The sequence below is a fragment of the Prinia subflava genome, chromosome 20 (assembly GCF_021018805.1).
Source record: "Prinia subflava isolate CZ2003 ecotype Zambia chromosome 20, Cam_Psub_1.2, whole genome shotgun sequence".
Taxonomy (NCBI): Eukaryota; Metazoa; Chordata; class Aves; order Passeriformes; family Cisticolidae; genus Prinia; species Prinia subflava.
The window spans coordinates 7,944,644-7,964,839 of NC_086266.1; the positions used below are offsets into that span (position 1 = coordinate 7,944,644).

Here is a 20,196-nt window from a genome sequence, read left to right on the forward strand (position 1 = left end):
TGTGCCTTTGGCTTTGCCCTTGCTGCACGAGGGATTTGAGCAAGGGAAGGATCATCCTGGGCTGCCCCATCCCTGCAGGAGGTGCAGCTCTGTGGCAGTGACCCAGGTGCCTCCTCAGCACGGAGACATCTCCATCCTGTGGCTTCCTGGACAGTGGCTGTGCTGCTGGTGCCCTGGGTGTGCCAAGAGCTGCTAATCCCACCTGGGAGAGGGGGATTTTCAATCTGCTCCTTTACCTCCTGCACAGTCCCACGTTGTCCTGTCTCACCACCAGGGCTCTGCAGTGCGTCTGCAGCAATGGGTCCTTAAGGACAGTGGCAGCACCCATGGGTGGGGTTCTGCCAGGGCCAAACCAGGGCGTATTTGATCAGAAACCACCCCCCTCCACCAGGGGGTTCTCCTGCCAAGCCTCTTTTTTCCAGGCTCAGTGCAGCCCCCAGTGTTCCAGTGCTGCTGCTCCTGAGACAGCACCAGAGGGATTTTCCTGGATTGATGTGTCCTGACCCTGCAGGAAACAGGGGCAGGGACAATGCCCAGCTGTGAACTGATCCCAGGGCAAGGGACCATGACTCTGGGTTGGTGTGGGGGGTAGCTGTGAGCAGTGGGTTCAACTGCAGTTGGTTCCAACCCCAAACCCTCCTTTTTCTCCTCATTTTCCATATCTTGAGCTGAATCCTCTCACATCCTTCCCCTTTACACCTCCTCAGCCTGACAGCATGTTCTGGTGCTTGTCTTCCTCCCTTCTCCCATGTCTGCACTGGAAGAAGAGGAGAATGTCCCTGTGAGTTTTGTCTCTCCATCCCTCCCCAGTCCCAGCTCTTTATTGCAGGCCTGTTATGCAGAAAACACCAACAAAATGAGCCCTGTCAAATTAAAAACCCCTGCTGGGAGCCAAGGAGTCACCTGGCCAGCCCATCTCCCTCCCTAATCCCACTCACCCTCTTCCTGGGATCCACTCCAAGCAGGGGCTCTGAGTGTGTCTTTGACCTCCTGCCTGGGCTGTTTCAGGGCAAAACATCTGGAGGAGTTCAATTTTGTGGCTCATTTCCAAGTGTAACCACTTAAACCAAACTGCTTCTTTATACAGAAGTGTCACTTAAAATAATACAAGAGGCAAAATTGTGGAATCCACAGGCTCAGCCCTGCCCAAGGGCACAGTGTTCCTTGGGACCTCCTTAAAGGCAGTGCCTTGATGGGAAAAGGGAAAATTCCTCCCTGGGAACTGGGATTTGGTGCATCTCCCTCTCTGAACCCAAAATCCCAACCTTTATTACAACCAAGTAATTGAATAATTCATTGTTCCCCAAGCTTTGCTTGGAGATTTTTAGCCTTTCCTTATTTGATGAGAGTTGATGCTGCCAAACCCGTTTGGAGCTGTTGGGGTCGATTTATCCTTCATCCTTCTTCCTTTGGGGAAGTGACATCCTTTAGAATAAATGGATAGGGGAAACCACGGGGGTTTTAGCAGAACAAGAAGTCCAGAGGGTACCGATGCTTGCAAAATGTAAATTTGTGCTGAGGATTTGTGTGATCCTGGGATTTAGGTTTGTTATTATTCCCATATTATTTTTCTTTGGGTGGTGCTCCTTCCCTCCTCCTCACTCCCCCTAACAATAGTGGAGCTTTCCTCCCTTTCCAAAGGTTTCTTTGGAATGGTTGAGAACAGAATACATCACCTTCTCCCTTTCCAGCTTTTTTAGCTCATCAAATATTCTAAAAATACCCAAATAACAAGAACATTGCTGTTTTATTTTCATCTTTGTTTCCCAACAAAACCCTCAGAGAGAAAACTTCAGCTCCTGGTACCCAGGAGTGCTGAGGAGTGGAAATGTGGGGGCTGCCTGCAAACACACGAGTTCATGGGAGAAATATGAAGGGTTTGAAAATAGCCTATTTAGTCACTGGGGTTTCAAGAAAGGGATGGAGCTGGAAAATTCCATCTGGAAGGGAGACTGTGTGTGTGCACCGTGCCTGCCCTGTTTGTCTGCAACAGTGGATAAGAAACGTCCTGGAACGGCTCAAAAATACCTTGTGGGTTTTGTCTGGATGTTTGCTGGTTTGTGTTGGGCTATTCATGTCTCTCCATCTCCAGCAGCCTGGAGAAGAGGGGACAGCAACCATCACCACCACCTGCAGCGCTTTGGGGCACCTAAACATGTTTTTGCCAGGAATCCTGGTCGCCTAAATAGGTTGTGTGTGTTTTTTCTGGATAGGGCTGCGGAAAGTAGGCACCTCAAGTGGTGCTTTGAATCGAGCCTTTGTCTGCAGCGAGGAGCGGGCAGGAACATGGAAACACCTGAGCCTGTCACCAGTTTGTCCCTGCTCGGGGCAGGGGCACGGCTCTGAAGGTTGGCGGGGTGCCCGGGCCCGGTGCAGACGCTGCTGCCGGGGCGGCTGTGGGGGTGAGGGCCGACTCTGCTGTTTTGTCTGGAAGGGCTATGGCTGGCACCGAGGGCTTCGCCGCCGTCTTCTACAGCGAGCCGGGGGTGCTGGGGCTGCTGGGCAACGTGGTCAGCGCCTTCCTCCTGTGCCTGCAGAACTTCACCGTGGCCGCCACTGGCCTCGGGCCGCGGGCAGCAGAGCAGGTCCTGGCAGGTGGGTGCTGCTGAGCAGGGTGGGGTGGTGGGGCTGGACATCCCCTGAGCTCTTTGAGGGTCATCCCCATGGGCCAATGGACACCGCTGGTGGGAGGGTGGGGAAACGTGGGCTGTGTCCATCGTGCAGGTCTGTGCACTCCTGGGGATGGCTGCTCCTCCTTCCTCAGACACTGGGCCACATATTCCATGTGCCATTCCCTGCTAGACCCAAACTGTCCTTGGGGCCTGCTCACCACAGTGAGCCAAGCGGCTCAGTGGCCACACAGAAATTTCCCATAAAGGTGGGAGGAGGGGGAGGCAGAGGCCACAGGGCTGCTCACAGCAAGGCCGTGGGACCTGCCGTGGGGTGTGCCCCAGAGCTTCCTGCAGCTCCAGCCTTTTTGTGCTTGGCTGCACACCTGACCCCTTCCTGCATCCCTCAGGTGTCCACCTCATCCTGATTGGAGGCTTCGTCCAGCTCCTGGCTGGATTCCTCGCCTTCCGCAAGTATGACCACCTCGGAGGCGCGGCCTTCCTCACCTTCTCTGCTCTGTGGAGCAGCTATGGGGTCACACGGGTCCTGTCTGCCGCGTATCCGTCCCTGGAGAACACAACCCTCCCCTCTGGGAATGCCAGCCAGCTCCCAGCCGCTGGCACGGCCCCGCTCTCAGCGAGCCAGAGCGCTGTGGCCGGGCTGGTGCCCTACATTGCCATCTCCTTCATCCTGTCCTTCTGCTCAGCCACCGTCAACTACATCATGCCCTTCATCTTCGGGGCCATCGCTCTGGCCCTGGGCTTCGAGGCAGTCGCGCTCTTCGGGGACTGGGCCCTGGTGGTGTCTGGAGTCCTGGAGCTGGGCATTGTCCTGTGCGGGCTCTACGGGGCTGTGGCTCTGCTCCTCAAGGGCATCACCCAGAGGTACGTCCTGCCCGGCTTTGGGCACCCCCTCTTCAACGTCCTGCTGCTGGGATCGGCACAGAAAAGCTCCTCCAAGGCCCTCGGGGAAGAAAAGAAGAAGAACACGAAGTACGCGGAGCCGATGGCCCTGGGGAACCTCTGCGACACCGTGTCACCCTTTATATTTGCCTTTTACTTCTTTGGGTACGTGAAGACTTTCTGTGTGGGAGTAGCATGGATATCCATCATCTCCAGCTGCCAGCTGCTCTCCAGCTTCTACAGCTACCTCAGGGGGGATGGCTACCACACCACCAAGTTTGGTGTCCACAGCCTCCTCTGGCTGGTGATGTCCTGGGAAGAGTTTGTGCTCACCGCCTTCCTCAGGCTGCCCGCGGCTCAGGACAGCAGGCTGGGAATGTTTGGAGTGTGGTTCTTCCTGGCCACCGCCTGCCTGCTGTTTCTGATGTCGACCCACAAAGACACCCTGGAGATGCTGCAGAATGCCTCCTTCATCCTCCTCACCTCAGCCTTCGTCCACCAGATCCCTCTGGCTGGAGCCCGGCCCTTCCTGGGGGCTGCCTGCAGCCTCTGCGCCGCGCTCTCCCTGTACGCCAGCTTCGCCAGCCTCACCAACTCCATCGGGGAGAAGGTTCTGATTCCCGTGGGAGCCCAGGCCGTGTCCAGCTCCACCCTCCAAGCCGTGCTGGGGGCTGCCCAGACCTGGCTCTCGAGGTCCAACGATGTCCCCAGCGGTACCAGTGCAGCTGTGCCGGACGCTTTGTTCTACATCTGCAACGGCCTGGCTGCGGCCGCGGCCGTGCAGGGCAGCACGGGGGACCTGGGCAGGCAGCAGCTCTCCATGCCCTCCGTGCTCATCCCGGGAGCCCTGGGGCAGCTCTTTGTGTGCCGGATCCAGGTGCAGGGTGGGAAGAGGTTCGGATCCGTGCTCCCCTTCTGCTACGCTGCCTTCTGGGGAGCCTGGACCTGGCTGCGCCTGGCAGGTAAAGCACAGGATGGTTCCTGGCTTCTGGGGTGTTCCCAGGGAATCTCAGATTGCTTTCCCAATGGGATTCCTTTTTCAGGAGAGTCAATGACATCAGGTTTGCTGATAGTCCTCCTTGGAAAAAGACATTTCACAAATCACCCCAGTTTGCACTTCGTTGCCATTGCAGGTGCTTGGTGCTCTCAGCTCTAAGAGCCCAAGTTGTGTCTTCAGCTCCAATAAAAGCCAAGATTTCCCTGCAAAAACATTGTGAGACAGAGCAGGCTTTAGGCTGTTATCTCAAAACAACAGCTCAGAATATGATTTTAGGCAGTGGGAGACTCCAGGTTCTGGATTTCTCCTTCAGGAGTCTGAAGAAGTCTATCCCAGCTGGCCACAGCCATGAAAGCTCTCAGAAGCTGAGCCTGGCTTTTAAAAGCTGCATTTTGCTCCAGGTGGGCAGAGTGTTCACACAGCCTCCGTGCCAGGCACTCTTAAAATGAGCACCTGTGGGGAAAGTTAAAGCTGTGGCTTGGGACGTGTGGCAGGAGCTGCTGGAGTGTCCAGCCAGGCCCTGAGTATTCCAAGTTGGAGGTAAAATCCAGGGCTTTTCTTGGATAACCATCACCAGCCCCACAGTTAATACTCAAATACTTTGCATGGCAGAAGCAGTGGGTGTTGATGAGGGAGGGTTTTTGGGAGGTCACCGTCCCTCAGCTGGAGCTGTGGCAATCCCAGCTGAGGCTCTGCCACCTCCTGTCACGCTGCTCTTCATGGTTTGCTCATAACCAGATGTGCTGCTTCTGTTTCAGGCCACTTGCTGGACATCGGAGCGGGGAACACCGAGGGATTCACTGCTGGCTCCGTTGCCTTTTTGGTGCTCAATGCTTTTTTAATCATCTTGGGTAAGTCTCAGAACCACGTGGGATGTTCATTGAGGGGCGTCTGGGGTCAGATCATGGATCCTCCTGTGGTTGCTCCGTGGTGGAGAGGTACCAGAGGGGGAGGCTCAGCTCTCCCTGTCACTCGGATTAAGCAAGAACGGAGATGTTTTGCCCACAGCCAGTAACAGAAGCTGAGCTGGGCTTAGGAGAAACAGCCCCAAGGGAATGGAAGAACATTTCAAAGAAAATAAAAGGATCAAATCAGGTGAAAGTGTTCAACGCACTGGGCCACTGGCACCAATCCACAGCCACACTCCAGCCCAGCTGGTGTAAATCAGAACCTGCCTGGCTGCCGGAGAAGTGTTTTCCATGTGAGCACAGCGTCCTGGCAGATCAAGGGTTTGGCAGCATGTCCGTGGAACCTGAGGGCTGAGCAGACCCTGGCTGTGCCTCTTTGTTCCTCCACGGACAGGGAAATCAGAGCTGGGCTGCTCGGTTTAATCAAACAAGCCTCAGTTGATTTAGGAACTCTTCTGCTGGTTCATGGATGTTTTATGGGCCGTGCTTGATGTGGGTCCCTCTTGTTTGTGTTTCTTTCCACAGCTTCCTCTTTTAACGTGGTGCTGCTCTGCCTGACCCTTGCCATGGAGCTCTTGACCGTTTGTTTTTTGCTCTTTACCCTGGAGAACCTCCCTTTGCCATTTGAAAGTGAGTTTTAGGTGAACCTGGATGTTAAACCTTCACCCACAGAGGGCAGGGAGTGGGTCCTGGGTTGGGGAGCAGTGTGGAAAGCTCAGCATGTGAAAATCAAGCAGAGTGTTCCTCTTTCCCTGGAAGTCTGGGGTGTGTGAAAGCATGACTGGAGAAGGAAATCTTTCCTCCTATTATCCCCAGAGCCTTGAGCTTCCAAATAAACCTGATACTGCTGGATCAGAGCACCTCTAGAGGTTCTGTCCAGCTCCACTTCCCAGTGGATGTTCCCTGAGGTGTGGGATGAGCCGAATGTTCCACCACTGTCGATGGCTGTAGTTCTGCTGAAGGCTTTGCTTTGCTGCAAGTGACAATTTAAGTTTCAATTCCATGGAGTGCTGTAGCAAGGGGATTAGTGGGAGCTTTTCCACCAGGACTTTGTCACCACAGAGTAGAACCTCAGCACCACGAAATCCAAGCGACTGAGTCCAACCATTCCCCCAGCACTGCCAAACCCTGTCCGGAGGTGCCACATCCACACTGTTAAATCCCTCCAGGGATGGGGATTCAGTCACCCTTCCTGCCCCTGACTCTGGGACTTTTTCCAGTTGTGGTGTTGAGTATCGTCAGCATCATCTGCTTCTACGGAGCCACAGCCTCGCTCACCAACTGCATGTTTGGGAAGGACCTCCTGATGATGGGACCTGCTCTGCTCACAGTAAGAGATGCTTGGCCTGGTGGTGTAGCTGCCTTGCTCAGAGGGGATATTCTGGGGCCTTCAGTGCAGATTCCCGTGGAATTTCCCTTCTGCTGAATCCTTTTGTCCTTCAAAGTCCTGGTCACAGCAGTTTTGTAGGGAGCTGTGAGCTGGAAATGAGCTCTCTTCCACTAGGAGTAACATTGGAGAAAGGGCAGGGATGCTCACATGACTCCTATCTTGCCCCAAAATGCCTGTCTCTATGGTCCTGGAGAATCTGCCATCCCCAATCTAAGAATTCCTCACAGACTGGAGTTTTAAAGCCATAACCTTGGGAGCAGGGAGGTGAAAAGTTTTCCAGACTGGACAGCAAGAATTCCCCATCTTCCCTTCAAACTCCTTCTGCCATCTGATGTGTCTGACCAGGGCAATTCCTCTATCCAGGGGATGGATCTGATAATTCCAGCTGCAGAGAAATATTTCCATTAAGTCAACATTTGATGGGAATGCACTTGAAACTCCATCCTCGTGTGGATTTTGGATTCCCAAACAGTTTCCTTAGGTCACTTTGGAGAGCAGCCATTTCTCCAGGAAGCTGTGCTGGGTGGGATTCATCTTTTCTAGTTTTAGGCATCAGCAGTTGAAATGTCCACCCCAAGCTGCTCTCTTTGACTTTAATAATTGGAATGGTAATTGGAATTCACCTCCCCTGCTGTGGGAGAAGCATCCCCAGAGGTGCTGCCTCTGCCCTTGGATGGCCAAGGCATCACGGTACGGTGGGTTAGGGTGGATAGAATCCTGCCCCGTGTTGCATATATTTGCTTATTCGTTGCCTCCTGACTCCTGGCAGGTCCAGAGCTCCAAGAAGGACAGGGAGGATCCCCTGCCCTGTGTCTGCCCCAAGTCCCACCTCACGAGTGGCCTGAGGACCATCGCGGAGCTGCTGAACACAGGGGCCGTGTGTGGGGTCCCCACAGACACCGTGTATGCCCTGGCAGCCTCCTGCAAACACCCTGAAGCCATCGAGAAGGTCTACAGGATCAAGGTGAGGATTCAGGGATGTCTCTGCTCACCTGGCTCTGTGTCCTGTCCATGAGTTTGTGCAGAAGCAGGAAGGGGAGCCCCTGGTTTCAGGTTGTCCCAAGACTCAGGCAGTGAACATGGGCAGAGTTCATGAGCAGCCACACCAGAACATCAGGGACCATTTTCTGAGCAGCCCAGGGTACAGCCCCCCTGCTCCAGGCTGGGAATTAGGCAGAGACACCCCTGGGGATGGACAAAGCACAACCCCAAACAGGAACAGCCACTCACCAGCGACTCCAAACCTGTGTTTGTCCTCTGTGCCTTACGAAGTGCTGAATCAGAATCCCAGGGCTGCATTCCCCCAGACTTTTGGAGCCATTCAGTGCTGGAACCAGCCCCAGAGTTTGCACCTTCCATCCAGCTTTTGCAGCCTGGCCCTGTCTGTTGTCCATGAGGCAATTTCCTGGCTAGCCTGGAGAAATAACCATAACAGACGATCTCAGCTGGCCCCAGCGCGAGCAGCGGCACAAAGGCCGTCTCTTCTGTGCTGCCCTGGTGCCAGTGCTGACCTTCCCTGCGATGAGGGAATACAAACAGAATGTAAATACATGCCCAGTTCCTGAGTCACTTGGCCCCACTGAAGCTGATGTCAGTTGGGGACTGAAATGACACCGCTTTGTGAGCTTGTTTTATTTCCCCTCCATCTCCACTGCCAGTTTTACACCGAACTTATTTTGCCAAGCTTCTTTCAAAGCGCTGGAGGGGTGATAATGGAGACGTTGGTTTGCAGGGGGTTGGGCTCTCCATCCTTTACCCCATCACAAATTGGTGTGTTTGACCTTGGTTTACACCAGCAGAAGTCTGGAAAAAATCAGGCCCCTGGTGTGTAAGATCGCAAAAATGCTGATACTGAGGGGGACATCGTTGTCCCTGTGATGGATGTGCTTGAAGAAGGGGAATTGGATGCACCCCAGAAGTTCCCAAGGGCAGACTGCTGATCTGTCCCCACTTTAATTTGCACGTGCAGATCTGAGCTGGGGCATCCATCACAGCTTAGCATTTGTGCAGACACAGCACCTTCCTTGCCCAGAGCTCCTGCCCCCTGGGAAACACAGATCAGGGTCCCAGCAGGCTTTGGGGTTCTCCAGGCAAACTTTCCCTCTTCATCTATTTTCCCCCTGTTTTTTTCAGGACAGGCCTCAGGAGAAGCCCATCTGCATCTTTATTTCCAACCTGGAGCAGCTGCGGGCAGCCGCTCCGCCCATCAGCCCCCTGCTCTGGGAATTCATGGAAAATGTTTATCCCGGTGGCATTGGCTGCATTATCCAGAAGGGAGAGTGGCTGAAGAAGCTGGGTGAGATGAGCAGCACAGCCCTTCTGTCCCCCTTTCATCTTTCCAGCACGGCAGGTCTGCAATCTCAGCACCCCTTGGGATGCAATGGGGAGAGATTCTGGGCACTTTCTCCCAAGAAATCCCCCCTGGAGCTCCTGGATGCTGTGGTGGGTGTTTAGCAGAGTGTGTTAATGACTCATCAAGAGTGGCAGCCAGCAGGATGAGTTCTTTGACCAGAAGCAAGGGAGGCTCCTCAGCCTGGGAGGGTCCCCCCTCCCAAGCCCCTCACTGTTCACCGGGAATGAGCAAACCAGGGTGGAGCATCCAGGAGATGAGAGGGTTCCAATGGTCATCCCTGCTCATCCCTCTGCCTTCCCACCCTGTGGGCACAGGCACTGTGAGCCCTGGGATGATTCACCTCAGCCCTGGCTCCTGGAAGTCCATGGAAATAGCACAGAATGAGGGAACTGGAGGAGGTGGAACAAAGGTCCTGTGAGGAGAGGCTGAGAGAGCTGGGGGGGCTCAGCCTGGAGAAAGGAGGCTCAGGGGGGACCTTGTGGCTCTGCACAAGTCCCTGACAGGAGGGGACAGCTGGGGGGTCAAGTTCTGCTCCCAGGGAACAGGGACAGGAGGAGAGGACTCAGCCTTAATCTGCACCAGGGAAGATTTAGGTCAGACATTAGAAAAAAATCTTCCCAGAAAGGATGATTGGGCATTGAAATGGGCTGCCCAGGGAGGTGCTGGAGTCCCCATCCCTGGAGGTGTCCAAGGAAAGCCTGGATTGGCACTTGGTGTCATGGCCTGGGTGACAGGATGGTTTTGGGCCACAGCAAACTCGACGATCTCAAAGGCCTTTTCCAAGCCAGCTGATTCTGTGATTCTGAGTTACCCCTGTTTAACAGGCAGAGGAAGGTGGCGGGGGATGGGAGGGTGGGCAGTGGTCACAGGAGGTCAGATTTTGGGGTAGAGGGAGTTCCTGTGACTGTGGAAACAGCTGTGATGCCTCCAGTTGTGAAACATTCCCTTTTCACCCAGCTGGACCCCAAACCCTACCTCTGCTCTCACAGATTTCTGCTCAGGAGTGGACATCCACAAAGACACATTTAGTTGGGTGCACAGAGCAAGGTCACTTCCAAAGGAAGCAGGAGATCCCCCCTGGTGCCATGACAGGGGCTGTGCCAGCTGTGCCTCCACCAACACCCTCTGCCTGTCCTTCCAGGGGTCGGAGCAGGCTACAGCAGGGTGGGAACCCAGGACAGCATCATGATCCGAGTCCCTGACCTGACAGTGCTGGTGCATCTCATCGACATGACCGGGCCCTTGGCCATCACCTCGGCCAACCCCAGCGGGGAGGTGGACAGCACCCACCACGACATGGTCATCTCGTGAGTACCTGCCCACTGGCAGAGCCTGCTGGAGGGGTGGCAGACCTTGGCTTGACGTCCTGCCCCGAGGGGAACCTCAGCACGGGGTCACAGCAAGGTCTGTGAAGGGTTGTTGCTGTTTTTTCCCCCCCCAGCCGCCTTGGCCATAAGCTGGAGGGTGTTCTCTGTGATGGAGAGTCTGACGAGGTGGTGGCGTCCACTGTGGTGAACTGCACAAAGATTGATGAAAGTGAGTGGGACAGCCGCCCTTTGTGTCAGCAACTGCCTTTTCCTGGGAGGTTTCCATGCCTCTCCCAGTATCAATCTGGCAGCACAGAGTGCTCCAAGAGTAACAGCTCTTGAGTGCCTGAACGTTTGCAAACATGTTGATGGAGAGAGGCAAACAAAAGACGTCCTTGGAGGACCTCTGTGTTGACAGGGAACAAGGCAGGAGGACAAACAGTTGTAAAAGGAAAATCTGCCTTGTCAGCGTGAAAATGCTCTGAGTGGGAGGGTGGGTGCTGCTGGAAGGAGGGGTGGGTGCAGCTAGAAGCTGCTAGGGGAGGGTGCTGACCACAATGAGGGTGGTACAGGAGCTTGCCCATAGTGATGCAGCAGCACTCACTGAGGTGTCCTGGGTGGCTCTGGGCTGACATTTGAGAGGGATTCATCAGTGGAAAACCAAACCCTTGAACAAAGTGTGAGGTCAGTGTTCGTTGGTGGTTTCACTTTCTGACCAGTTTCTGGTCCCTCCACACAACTTTGAGTGGCGTTGCTGGTGCAAGATGTTCCTTTATGTTCCTTTCTGTGCCCCTTTGGGAATTGTCCTGACTTGTTCATTCATTCTCTGGGAAGGTGGCATCACCATCGTGCGGGAAGGCTGCATCCCAGCAGGAAAAGTGATGCAGATCTTTGAAAGAGTGAAGAACAGAGTGGTCTGAACTGAAGGAACCTTCCCCAAGCAAAGGAACAAAGTCTGCTCTCCCTAAAAACACGAGGTGTCCCATGTTTTGCTGGAGGACATAGCCTTGGGAGAGCCATTCCTTCTCTGATCCAGCTCTTACCTCCTTGGGAACAGCAGCACTTCCCTACCTGGGGCCTCTCCTGGGACCTTTCTGCAATGATTTGTTGTTTATCCCCAGTAAGTGCCTGGAATCTCCAGAAGAGCTGCCCAGGAGCTGATGCTTTACTGCAGGAATTCCCAGAGCTCCTGTTTCTGAAATGCATTGGACTGTGCATCCCCCTCCACAACACTCAGATCTGTGTATTTTAAAATTCTAAACCCCACTAAATAAATCCTCTTTTTGGAACATAAGGAAAAGGCTTTGAGTTTCGTTTGATCTCCACCAACCTCTTCATCCTCCCAAGATGGCAAAGCTCCATGACTAAACACCAGAGGAAGGAATAAGTACAGGGAGGTGTAACTCTGACAGAGGGTTTACAGCAAGTAACTCCTTCCCTGCCATCTTCCCAGCCACTTCCCAGCTCATCCCGGGGCATTCAGCTGCTTGAAAACTCAAAGGAACATCTGTGAACACCCATGGCCAAGCTGGGGCTGCCAAGGGCTCAGAGTCATGGGTTGGCTCGGGTTGGAGGGGATCTTCAGGATCATCTCGTTCCAACACCTTGGGCTGAGTGCTGCTGCCCCAGAGCTGTCCCCACACAAGTCCCCAGGGCTGTCCCCACCCCTGTCCCCAGGGAGGTGCTGCAGAGGGGCAGGAGTTTCTGCCAAGAGCTGAGAACAGAACCTCCCTCTCCCCCAAAGCAAACGAGCCCCAGGGGGAGCCAGGGACGAGGGACTCCACTCGCTAAAGACAAACCTCAACAAAGGAAACAATGAGTTAGACCCGAAGGCTTCAAAACACTGCGAGGTGCGTGACAGATTGGAGGTTTTCTGTAATGTTTTTCCCATCCTGGAGGCAGTGTCCAAGGGGGAGATCTCTGCCAGTTCCCTACCATTGTTTCCTCTCCTCCCTCCTGCTCCGGGCAGGGAGGTTGCTCCCCTGGCACAGCCACAGTCCCACCACCCAGGGGACAAGACCCTTCCCTGCTCTTGCTCCTTATCATTGTTTTGGAGCATTCTGCTCATGGAATTCTCCCTCAGGCCACATCCCACCTGCTCACTAGGTTGGGCAGGAAAATCTGGGAGCCCTGGGGCAGGATTCCTGCCTCTGCTGTGGGAGCTGGGCAGGAAAATCTTGGATCCCTGGGGCAGGATTCCTCCCACGCCTCGTTGCTGCCTTTTCAACACCGGCTCCTCTCCGGAGCGCTTTGGCGCTGCCGATGTTGTCCAGCTGGTGCTGCCATTCCGTTTGCACTTAGGAGTCGCCATAAATAGCAGCTTTTACTCCTTCTCCAGGTCACGGATGTTGTTTCATTCAAGCAGCTCCCCAAACTCCCGGTCAGAGGTCCCTGGCGGCCGCTCCTGGGATGGAGCACAGGCTCCCCTTCACCCCGCAGCCTCCTGACCCTGCAAACCCACGGGCACAGCTGGGCATTCCCAGCCTCCTGTGGTTTCCCAGCCCGTGCCAGCATCTGGAAGTGGAACTCAGGCTCTCCTCCCTGGACATGCCTTAGGACAGCTAAACAACCTGGGCTGGTGGAAGGTGTCCCTTGGAACGGGGTGAGCTTCCAGGTGCCTTCCAAGCCAAACCATTCCACGGTTGTGTGATAAACACTTATTCAATAAACAGATGTCAGTGCCAGCTGAGGTTCATCACCACCCAGCAGAGGCTTAACTTTAAGGCATGTGGTGAAGCCTCACAACATGGGACTCCTCTCATGTCTAAATACCTTAATGCTTGAAAAATGACTTGAACTTCCTGAGCAAGTGAGGGTTGTTAACGTTGGCTATGAACTGCTGGAACAGCAAAAACCCCCAAGAAAACAGAAAGGGAGAAGGTCTCTCCTTGACTTGTGATCTGGGAGTGTGTGCCATCTCCACGTGTGTGCCATGGCAGGTGTCAGCTCCAGGGAAGGGTGTGGAGCTCCCCAGCTGCCCCTTCACTGCTCACGCCAAACTGCGACGATTTGGTAAATCCAGGCAAGGGTGGAGGAGTTACCTCTGAGCTCTGCAGCAGGTAAAAGAAGCCTGGGATGTGTCAGCCCCTGAGGAAAGCACTGGATGCACTGTGATTGGAAATCAGGGGTGAAAATAGAAATAGATTCCATACAGAGCTACCAAAAAAAATTCCCAGAATTTATAAGTAGGGCAAGATGAGAAAATTACAGGAGTTCATGGCTTTATTTCAGAGATAACCAGGATTAGTACACTCTTGTACAATTTACATAAAGAGTCCCTTCCCAGAAGAGCACAATGAAATCAATAAACTGTCTGTACTTATGGGCAGCTGAGAGCCAGGGGTGTAAAAATTTATGCACTAATTGGGTTTTTATGATTTACTGAATAAGGAAACAAACAAATTGTCTTAGAGGGAAAAAAAAATCCCCCAAACAGTTACCATAGTCTGGGCTGTTCACTTTGGCACTCGTGTCTCATGAGTGTTCTGGTGACTCAGGATTAATTATGGGCCAGAGGTGTTTGCTCTGCACCTGTTTTCCACCAACAGGTGATTTAAAAAGGAAAACAAGGGATTTTTAATTAACAGAATAAACGGCACAATCTGTTTGTGCCAGGAACAAGTTCTAACGTCTCTTTGGCGCAAAGAAGGAAATAAATTTGATTTTTCAGTGTTGCTGCTAAATAAAGGAGAGTATTTCCTTTTAAAAAGCATGTTTGGGGGAATCAGAGAACCCTGGAATGGTTTGGGTCAGGAGTGACCTTAAAGCTCATCCTTTTCTCAACCCCTGCCATGGGACACCTTCCACTGGACCAGGTTATTTGTGCCTTGCACACACAACTGGGGATTTCTGACCAACATCACTGGAGGCTGTGGAGCAAAGACCTGCTGGTGGAGAGGCCATGATAAATCTCAGATAAACAGCACAGAATTGATATTGTGAAATGTAATTCACAGCATTTTAACAGAAAGGCTTTTCCATCACAGGGATATACTGGAGATACTCCATCTCTGGAAGTGTCCAAAGTCAGGTTGGATGGGGCTTGGAGCAATTGGGGTAGGGGAAGATGTCACTGCCCATGGCAGGAGATGATCTTTAAGTTCCCTTTCAACCCAGATAATGCTGGGGTTCTCTCATTATGTTGTTGGTTCCACCATTTTAGCCAAATGTAAGATGGAATTCGTTACTGGGCTGTGAGCAGTTCCCAGGACAATCTAGGCTGGAAAATGGCTGAGACCCCATCCCCCATAGGAGTGAACAGCCCCGTGCTGGGACTCTGACACACAAACCCTGCACAGGAGAGGTGGGGCCTGGAGCAAGGTCCCCATTGTCACATTGCCACGATTCTTCCAAAGTAAATTCCCCAGCTTTCCACAACCTCTGCAGGTGTTTCTGCAAGATTATAGGGAAACAAACACACCTCCCTTAGATCAACAACAGGAGCCTTCAGCTCCTTTAGTCAGGCTCTCCAAACACAGGGGCCTTTCATCAGAACTGTTGCTAATTTTTAACGCCTCTTGTTGTGTTTTCCATTCTGCTGCACACTGGAGAGGGCTCATTCCCAATGGGGAAGGCTCATTTCCCAATGGAAACAGCAATGTCAACCAGAGTTAGGGGTAAAGGATGCAAACCTTGTTGTATTTGTCCCTAAATCTCTCCTGTGCCTGGTTTTATTCATTTCCACCTCACTTCTCACCTTGGTGTTTGCTCCAAAGAGAGCTGAGCTCCACTGAAAACATTTTCAGGGATGGGGACCAGGTTTGGCAGAGAGGAGCCAAACCCCTTGTGAGCTCAGGGAGAAGGAAGGAGAGGCGGGGATGGGAGAGGAGGCTTTAGGTAACAGGGCATTACCTTTTAATTCTTTTATTAAAAGAAACACTGGTGGGAAATGCTGGTGCAAAACTGAGCGTTCACATTGTCAAGGAATTAAACTGCACCAGTGCCAGTGGTGGTGCAGGACATTCCATCTGTGCTCCAGGACACTGTGAAGGGAATATTGAGGAGTAACCACCCACCCCTCCACGGCCAGGCCTGTTCTGGGACCAAGAGACCAATGCCTGGGGTGGTGACAGCACATCTGGGCACCCCTGGGGCTCCCATGTCTCTAAGGTGGCTCCTTTCTCAGGAAAGCAGGATTGGTCAGCTCTGTTTCCCACAGAACTGGATTTCCATGTCTGTCTCAGCACACAGAACCAGCTCATCCTCTTGCCTGGACTCTCTGATGGCAGCTTTTACCAACTCATGATTTAGTCTGAAAATCAGAGAGTCTTTCCTAGGCCAGGAGTTGGTGATGCCCTTCCTGGAGCTGCCCCACATGAGGACCACTGTGGTCTGGTTTCAGTTCTGCAGAGCTGGTGTGGCTGCACATGGTATGACAGACAGGTATGGCTGTCTCCTTCCCTCTTCTTGGGGTTTTTCCACTGATTGAATTCTATTTGTCAGATAATTTTACGAGGCACTAAAACGCATCTTCCTGGTGGCAGTTAGGTCACAGCTCCATGAATTTGCATTTTATCAATTTTAACGTAATTTTGTGCAGAGTAGGAGGAAAAAACAACCTGTGAAGACATGTACACAACCAACTCCTACCCTTCCAGCAGGGATCTGTGGGATTCACTTCCTCAACGGACAGGAGGAATTGTTATGGGCAAAGTACATCCAGAAAATTCAAAAATCTCCAGGATCTGTAGCACCACAGACAAGGCAACCCCCAAGGATCCACCCACTGCTGTGCAAAACCCTTTCCAGTAATCCCAAAACTCCAGACTGGTTTGGGTTGGGAGGGACCTTAAAGCCCACCCCATTCCCCTCTCACGGGCAGGGACAGCTGCCCTGGGCCAGGCTGCTCAGTTATGAACCCCCCAAAGCTGCTGTTTCATCTAAGGTTTGGCAAAGAAGAGACCTGGGCAGGGTCTCCCCCTTCCCTTGACTCACATCTCAGGTGAGATGGAGGACAGGATCACCTTCAAATGTCTGTGGCAAGCCCAGATCAGGTGTTCCTGTGCCCAAGGAGCCTGTACCCCATGTCCCAGAATCACAGACTCACAGGGATTGGTAAGATCATCAGTCCAACCATCTGGACTTGGTTTCCTCTTCACTCCCCAAAAAAACAGTGAGCTCCCATGTCTGCTCCTTCCTTATCCCTTCCTTATCCCTTCCTTATTCCTCACTTCTTCTGCCATTTCTACTTCCCACAAGAGTTTCCCCTGCTTCCAACTAGGACTCTGCTGGTTTTGCAAGGGAAGGGGGGCCTGGAGCGATTGTAGGGTTGGGAAGGAGGGGGAGAGGGGTCTGTGGGACCCCTTGGGTCATGTAGGATCTGATAACCCCGTGTGGGACAACAGGGGCCTTGGGAAGGCTGCAGGCACAGGATGCCAGAGGTGGTTTGGGGACTGTTGGGAATTTTGAGGAGATAAGCTGAGTGTGGTCAGGGTAGGGTCAGTGCTGCTGTCACCCACCCACCCTGCGGGTTCTAAACTCCTGAAAGGAAACCAGGGCACATCCTGGTCCTTCGGGGAGTTTTCGCTGGGTGCACAGGACCATGCTGGACCCCACAGCAGTGGGAAGGATCACCTGAATACACATTAATTCAGCAGATAAGAGAGTGATTGTGTGGTGTAAACCAGCGGTGATACGGCGGGGATCAAAGGAGGAAGGGGCTGTAGCACTGCCAGTAACTGGTGCTGTGTCGGGGAAGGAATTTGGGGCTGGGTATTTACTGAAACTCCTCACGAGACAAAAACACCTCACAGAAGGCCCACGTTACTTCCTGCTGGGTGGGTCACATGAAAAATGGGGTGTAAGAATGGAGGTGCTCAGGTGGAGAATCCCCCATGATGAGGTGATCACCTGGGTGAGCAAGGAATGCCAGTTACATCTCTAAATTCGGGGTTAACCATCAGAACTGCACAGAGCCAAGGCAGAGGGATGGCCAAGAATCTTCTTCTGCAGCAGGATGTGAGAATATGAAGCTCCTCAGAGGTGCCTGGGCCTTGGAGTGACCTGAGTGACTCTGTTCCACACCTGCTGGGACAGATGAAGCTCTCTCAGGACAACTGTCCCAACCCTGACATCCATCTCACGGCCAACACAGAAGAATTTGTCAAAATTCCTGGGTTTTGCTATCTGGAAGGAGATGATAACATGAGTGATATCTCTGTGTGTTTCCCAGGAAGGAATGAGAAGTTCTCACAGGAACTGACAATGCTGACCCTTTAACATGAGATGTTCACTCCAGGTATTTATTGGAGCTGCTGAACTGGATGTTCAGGGCAGACCTCCCCAGGCAGCCCCACACGATCCCTGCCCTGACTGCTCTGTATATCCAGTGGTTGTGTATTTTAATCATTCTAATAGCTGTGCTAATCACGGTGCCTTGCTTGCTCCAATGCACTCGACAGATGATTAACAAAGCTGCCAAGGAGTCTACATGACTCAACAAGGATGGGGAGATGTCAGAGTGCATGGCCCCCCTGGGTTCCCCAGGGAGAGAGAAAGATGCAGGGGTTGAGCTGAAGCCTTTAGAGAAACTAAAACACATTTAGTCACATTAATGTGAAGCAGAAGTTTAGACTTTATTTTAAGCAAGTAAGTATACTCCAAGTGCCTTAAGAACCAGGCAGCACAGGGGCCAGAGTCCTGAGGCCTGACAACCAAGCTTTAGACATAACAAAAACAAAGTAGAGCATCTCAGTACTAGATAGTGCAGGTACAATTTGTACATGAATGAGATAGAGCCTTTTACATTAGTAGATATGTTATAGATAGAGCTTTTTACATTAATTAATATAGTATGAGATAGAGCTTTTTATGTTAATTGATATGGTATGAGATAGAGCTTTTTACATTAATTGATATGGTATAAGATAGAACTTTTTACTTTAATAGATGTGCTATAAGCATAGGTTTTGATACCATCCTCTGCAGCTTTTTGTACTTTCACGTAATTCAAAATTGAGTTTAGATTGGTGTAGAAAGAATGTTTTAGAACTGTGTTCTTAGTTGATTGGGCAGTCTTAGATAAGGGATCCACTGCCACTGGGAGGTGACAGCACCCATGGGAATGCAGCAGGGGAATCCAGTGATCCCACAAACCACCAGTGTCTGCCCAAGGATGCAGCTCCCACTGACCCTTCCCTCCCTCAGCCCCAGCTGGCAGTGCCCTGCAGAAAGAGGGAATGGAAATCTTCAGAGGGAGCAGAAATGAAGAACATGATGAAGTCACAACTGGATTTAATTAATCCCATTGATTATTGTTAAGTCTCAAGAAACTCGATTTCCAGGAAGCTGTTTTTACCTCCAAGGTTTTGTACATAATCCATCTATTCCCCAGGGAGATAAGCTCTCTGCCGCTGTTCCACAGCAGGCAGCTCCAGGAGCACAAGAATCACAATCAGAGAGATGTGCAGCAAGGCCAGGTTGGATGGGGCTTGGAGCAACCTGGGTTAGTGGAAGGTGTCCCTGCTCATGGCAGGGGGTGGAATGAGGTGAGTTTTGAGGTCCTTTCCAACCCCAAAGAGTCTGGGATTCTGGGATTTAACAGTTATTTTCTGCTTTATTCAGGGCCCAGCTGCTGTCACCCAGCCATCTCTAAACCAGTGCTACCTCTGGCAGGAATGTGGGGACTCCAGGACAGCTCCAGACCAGGCTGCTCAGCTGGGCACCACAGCTCAGCCCCCCTCAGGTGTTAAATCCCAGCTGTTCTGTGGAGCAGCTGAAAACCCAGCCCAGGATTTTGAATGATGGTGTTCCTCTGTTGTTGAGAGAACTGATTATCTGGTGATTTTGCAGGAATAATCCCAGGCTGGGAATGGGAGGAGCAGCAGGAGGAAGGCAATGAGGTGAGTGCGGGCCATGTTTGCAGAAGCTGTGCCCCCAGCCCTGCCAGGATCACGGGCCTTGGCTTTGACTGAGGATGGCACAATTAAGCAGGACTTTATTCCTGCCTTTTCCTCCACCCCATACTCCATCCCAAGCCACAGGCAGACCTTGACTCTTCAAGAGAAAGAACCCCAAAGGAGAGTCATAAAACCATAGAATCACTAAGATTGGAAGAGATCTCCAAAATCATCGATTCCGATCTTCCCAGAGCTCCCAGTTCCTGGTGTTCATGTTGTGAATACAAAGTTGTGTTTTGTGTCAGGTAAATAAAGAGAATCTGTGTAATTGTAATTGTGGAACACGGCCATGGGACAGTTATAAAGATGAGTTCTAATAAACAACTGAGGAAAGCATAGAAGAAGGTTTTTGAACTTTTTCCTTGCAATTACCTCAAGCTATTCTGTAATAAGAGTCTTTGAATTATAACTTTAGAAGCTTGTTTTGTATTAAAGAATTTTAAACTGTAGTTTTAGAATGTAAAAAGGCTTTAAACAAAAGAAAAAAGTAAGAATGGTCTAAAGACTTCCTCACAGAATGGTGAAAAACATCCTGGATACAGAAGAAGGATTTCAGCTTGCTGATTTATGGTTCTTGAAAAAAGGGAAACTGGACATCACTATCAAAGATTGATAGACGTGGAAAATAGAAGCTGGACCCCACATCTGGAAGCTGGACCCCACCACCTGGGATACAAATCCTGGATGTGCATCCTGGAATATTGAAATCTAAAATGGATCAAAATAGAGTATAGAAACTGGAGAGGAACCAGACATCACCATCATAAATTTACGATTTCTAGGTATTGAATAATGATGTTAAAAATTAGAAATAGAAACTGCTGAGAAAAGC

The 20,196-nt window shown here is 51.9% G+C and overlaps 1 protein-coding gene across 1 annotated transcript; it reads left to right on the forward strand.

Annotated features, from left to right (window-relative positions):
* The first annotated feature begins 1,837 nt into the window (after positions 1-1,837).
* On the forward strand, positions 1,838-11,728 carry LOC134560590 (uncharacterized). Its single transcript, XM_063416758.1, has 10 exons — positions 1,838-2,595; positions 3,020-4,474; positions 5,268-5,360; positions 5,943-6,047; positions 6,638-6,747; positions 7,577-7,771; positions 8,941-9,103; positions 10,302-10,467; positions 10,602-10,696; positions 11,302-11,728. The coding sequence occupies exons 1-10, from the start codon at positions 2,439-2,441 to the stop codon at positions 11,385-11,387; spliced, it is 2,625 nt and encodes an 874-aa protein (XP_063272828.1). The 5' UTR covers positions 1,838-2,438; the 3' UTR covers positions 11,388-11,728.
* Positions 11,729-20,196: the final 8,468 nt, after the last annotated feature.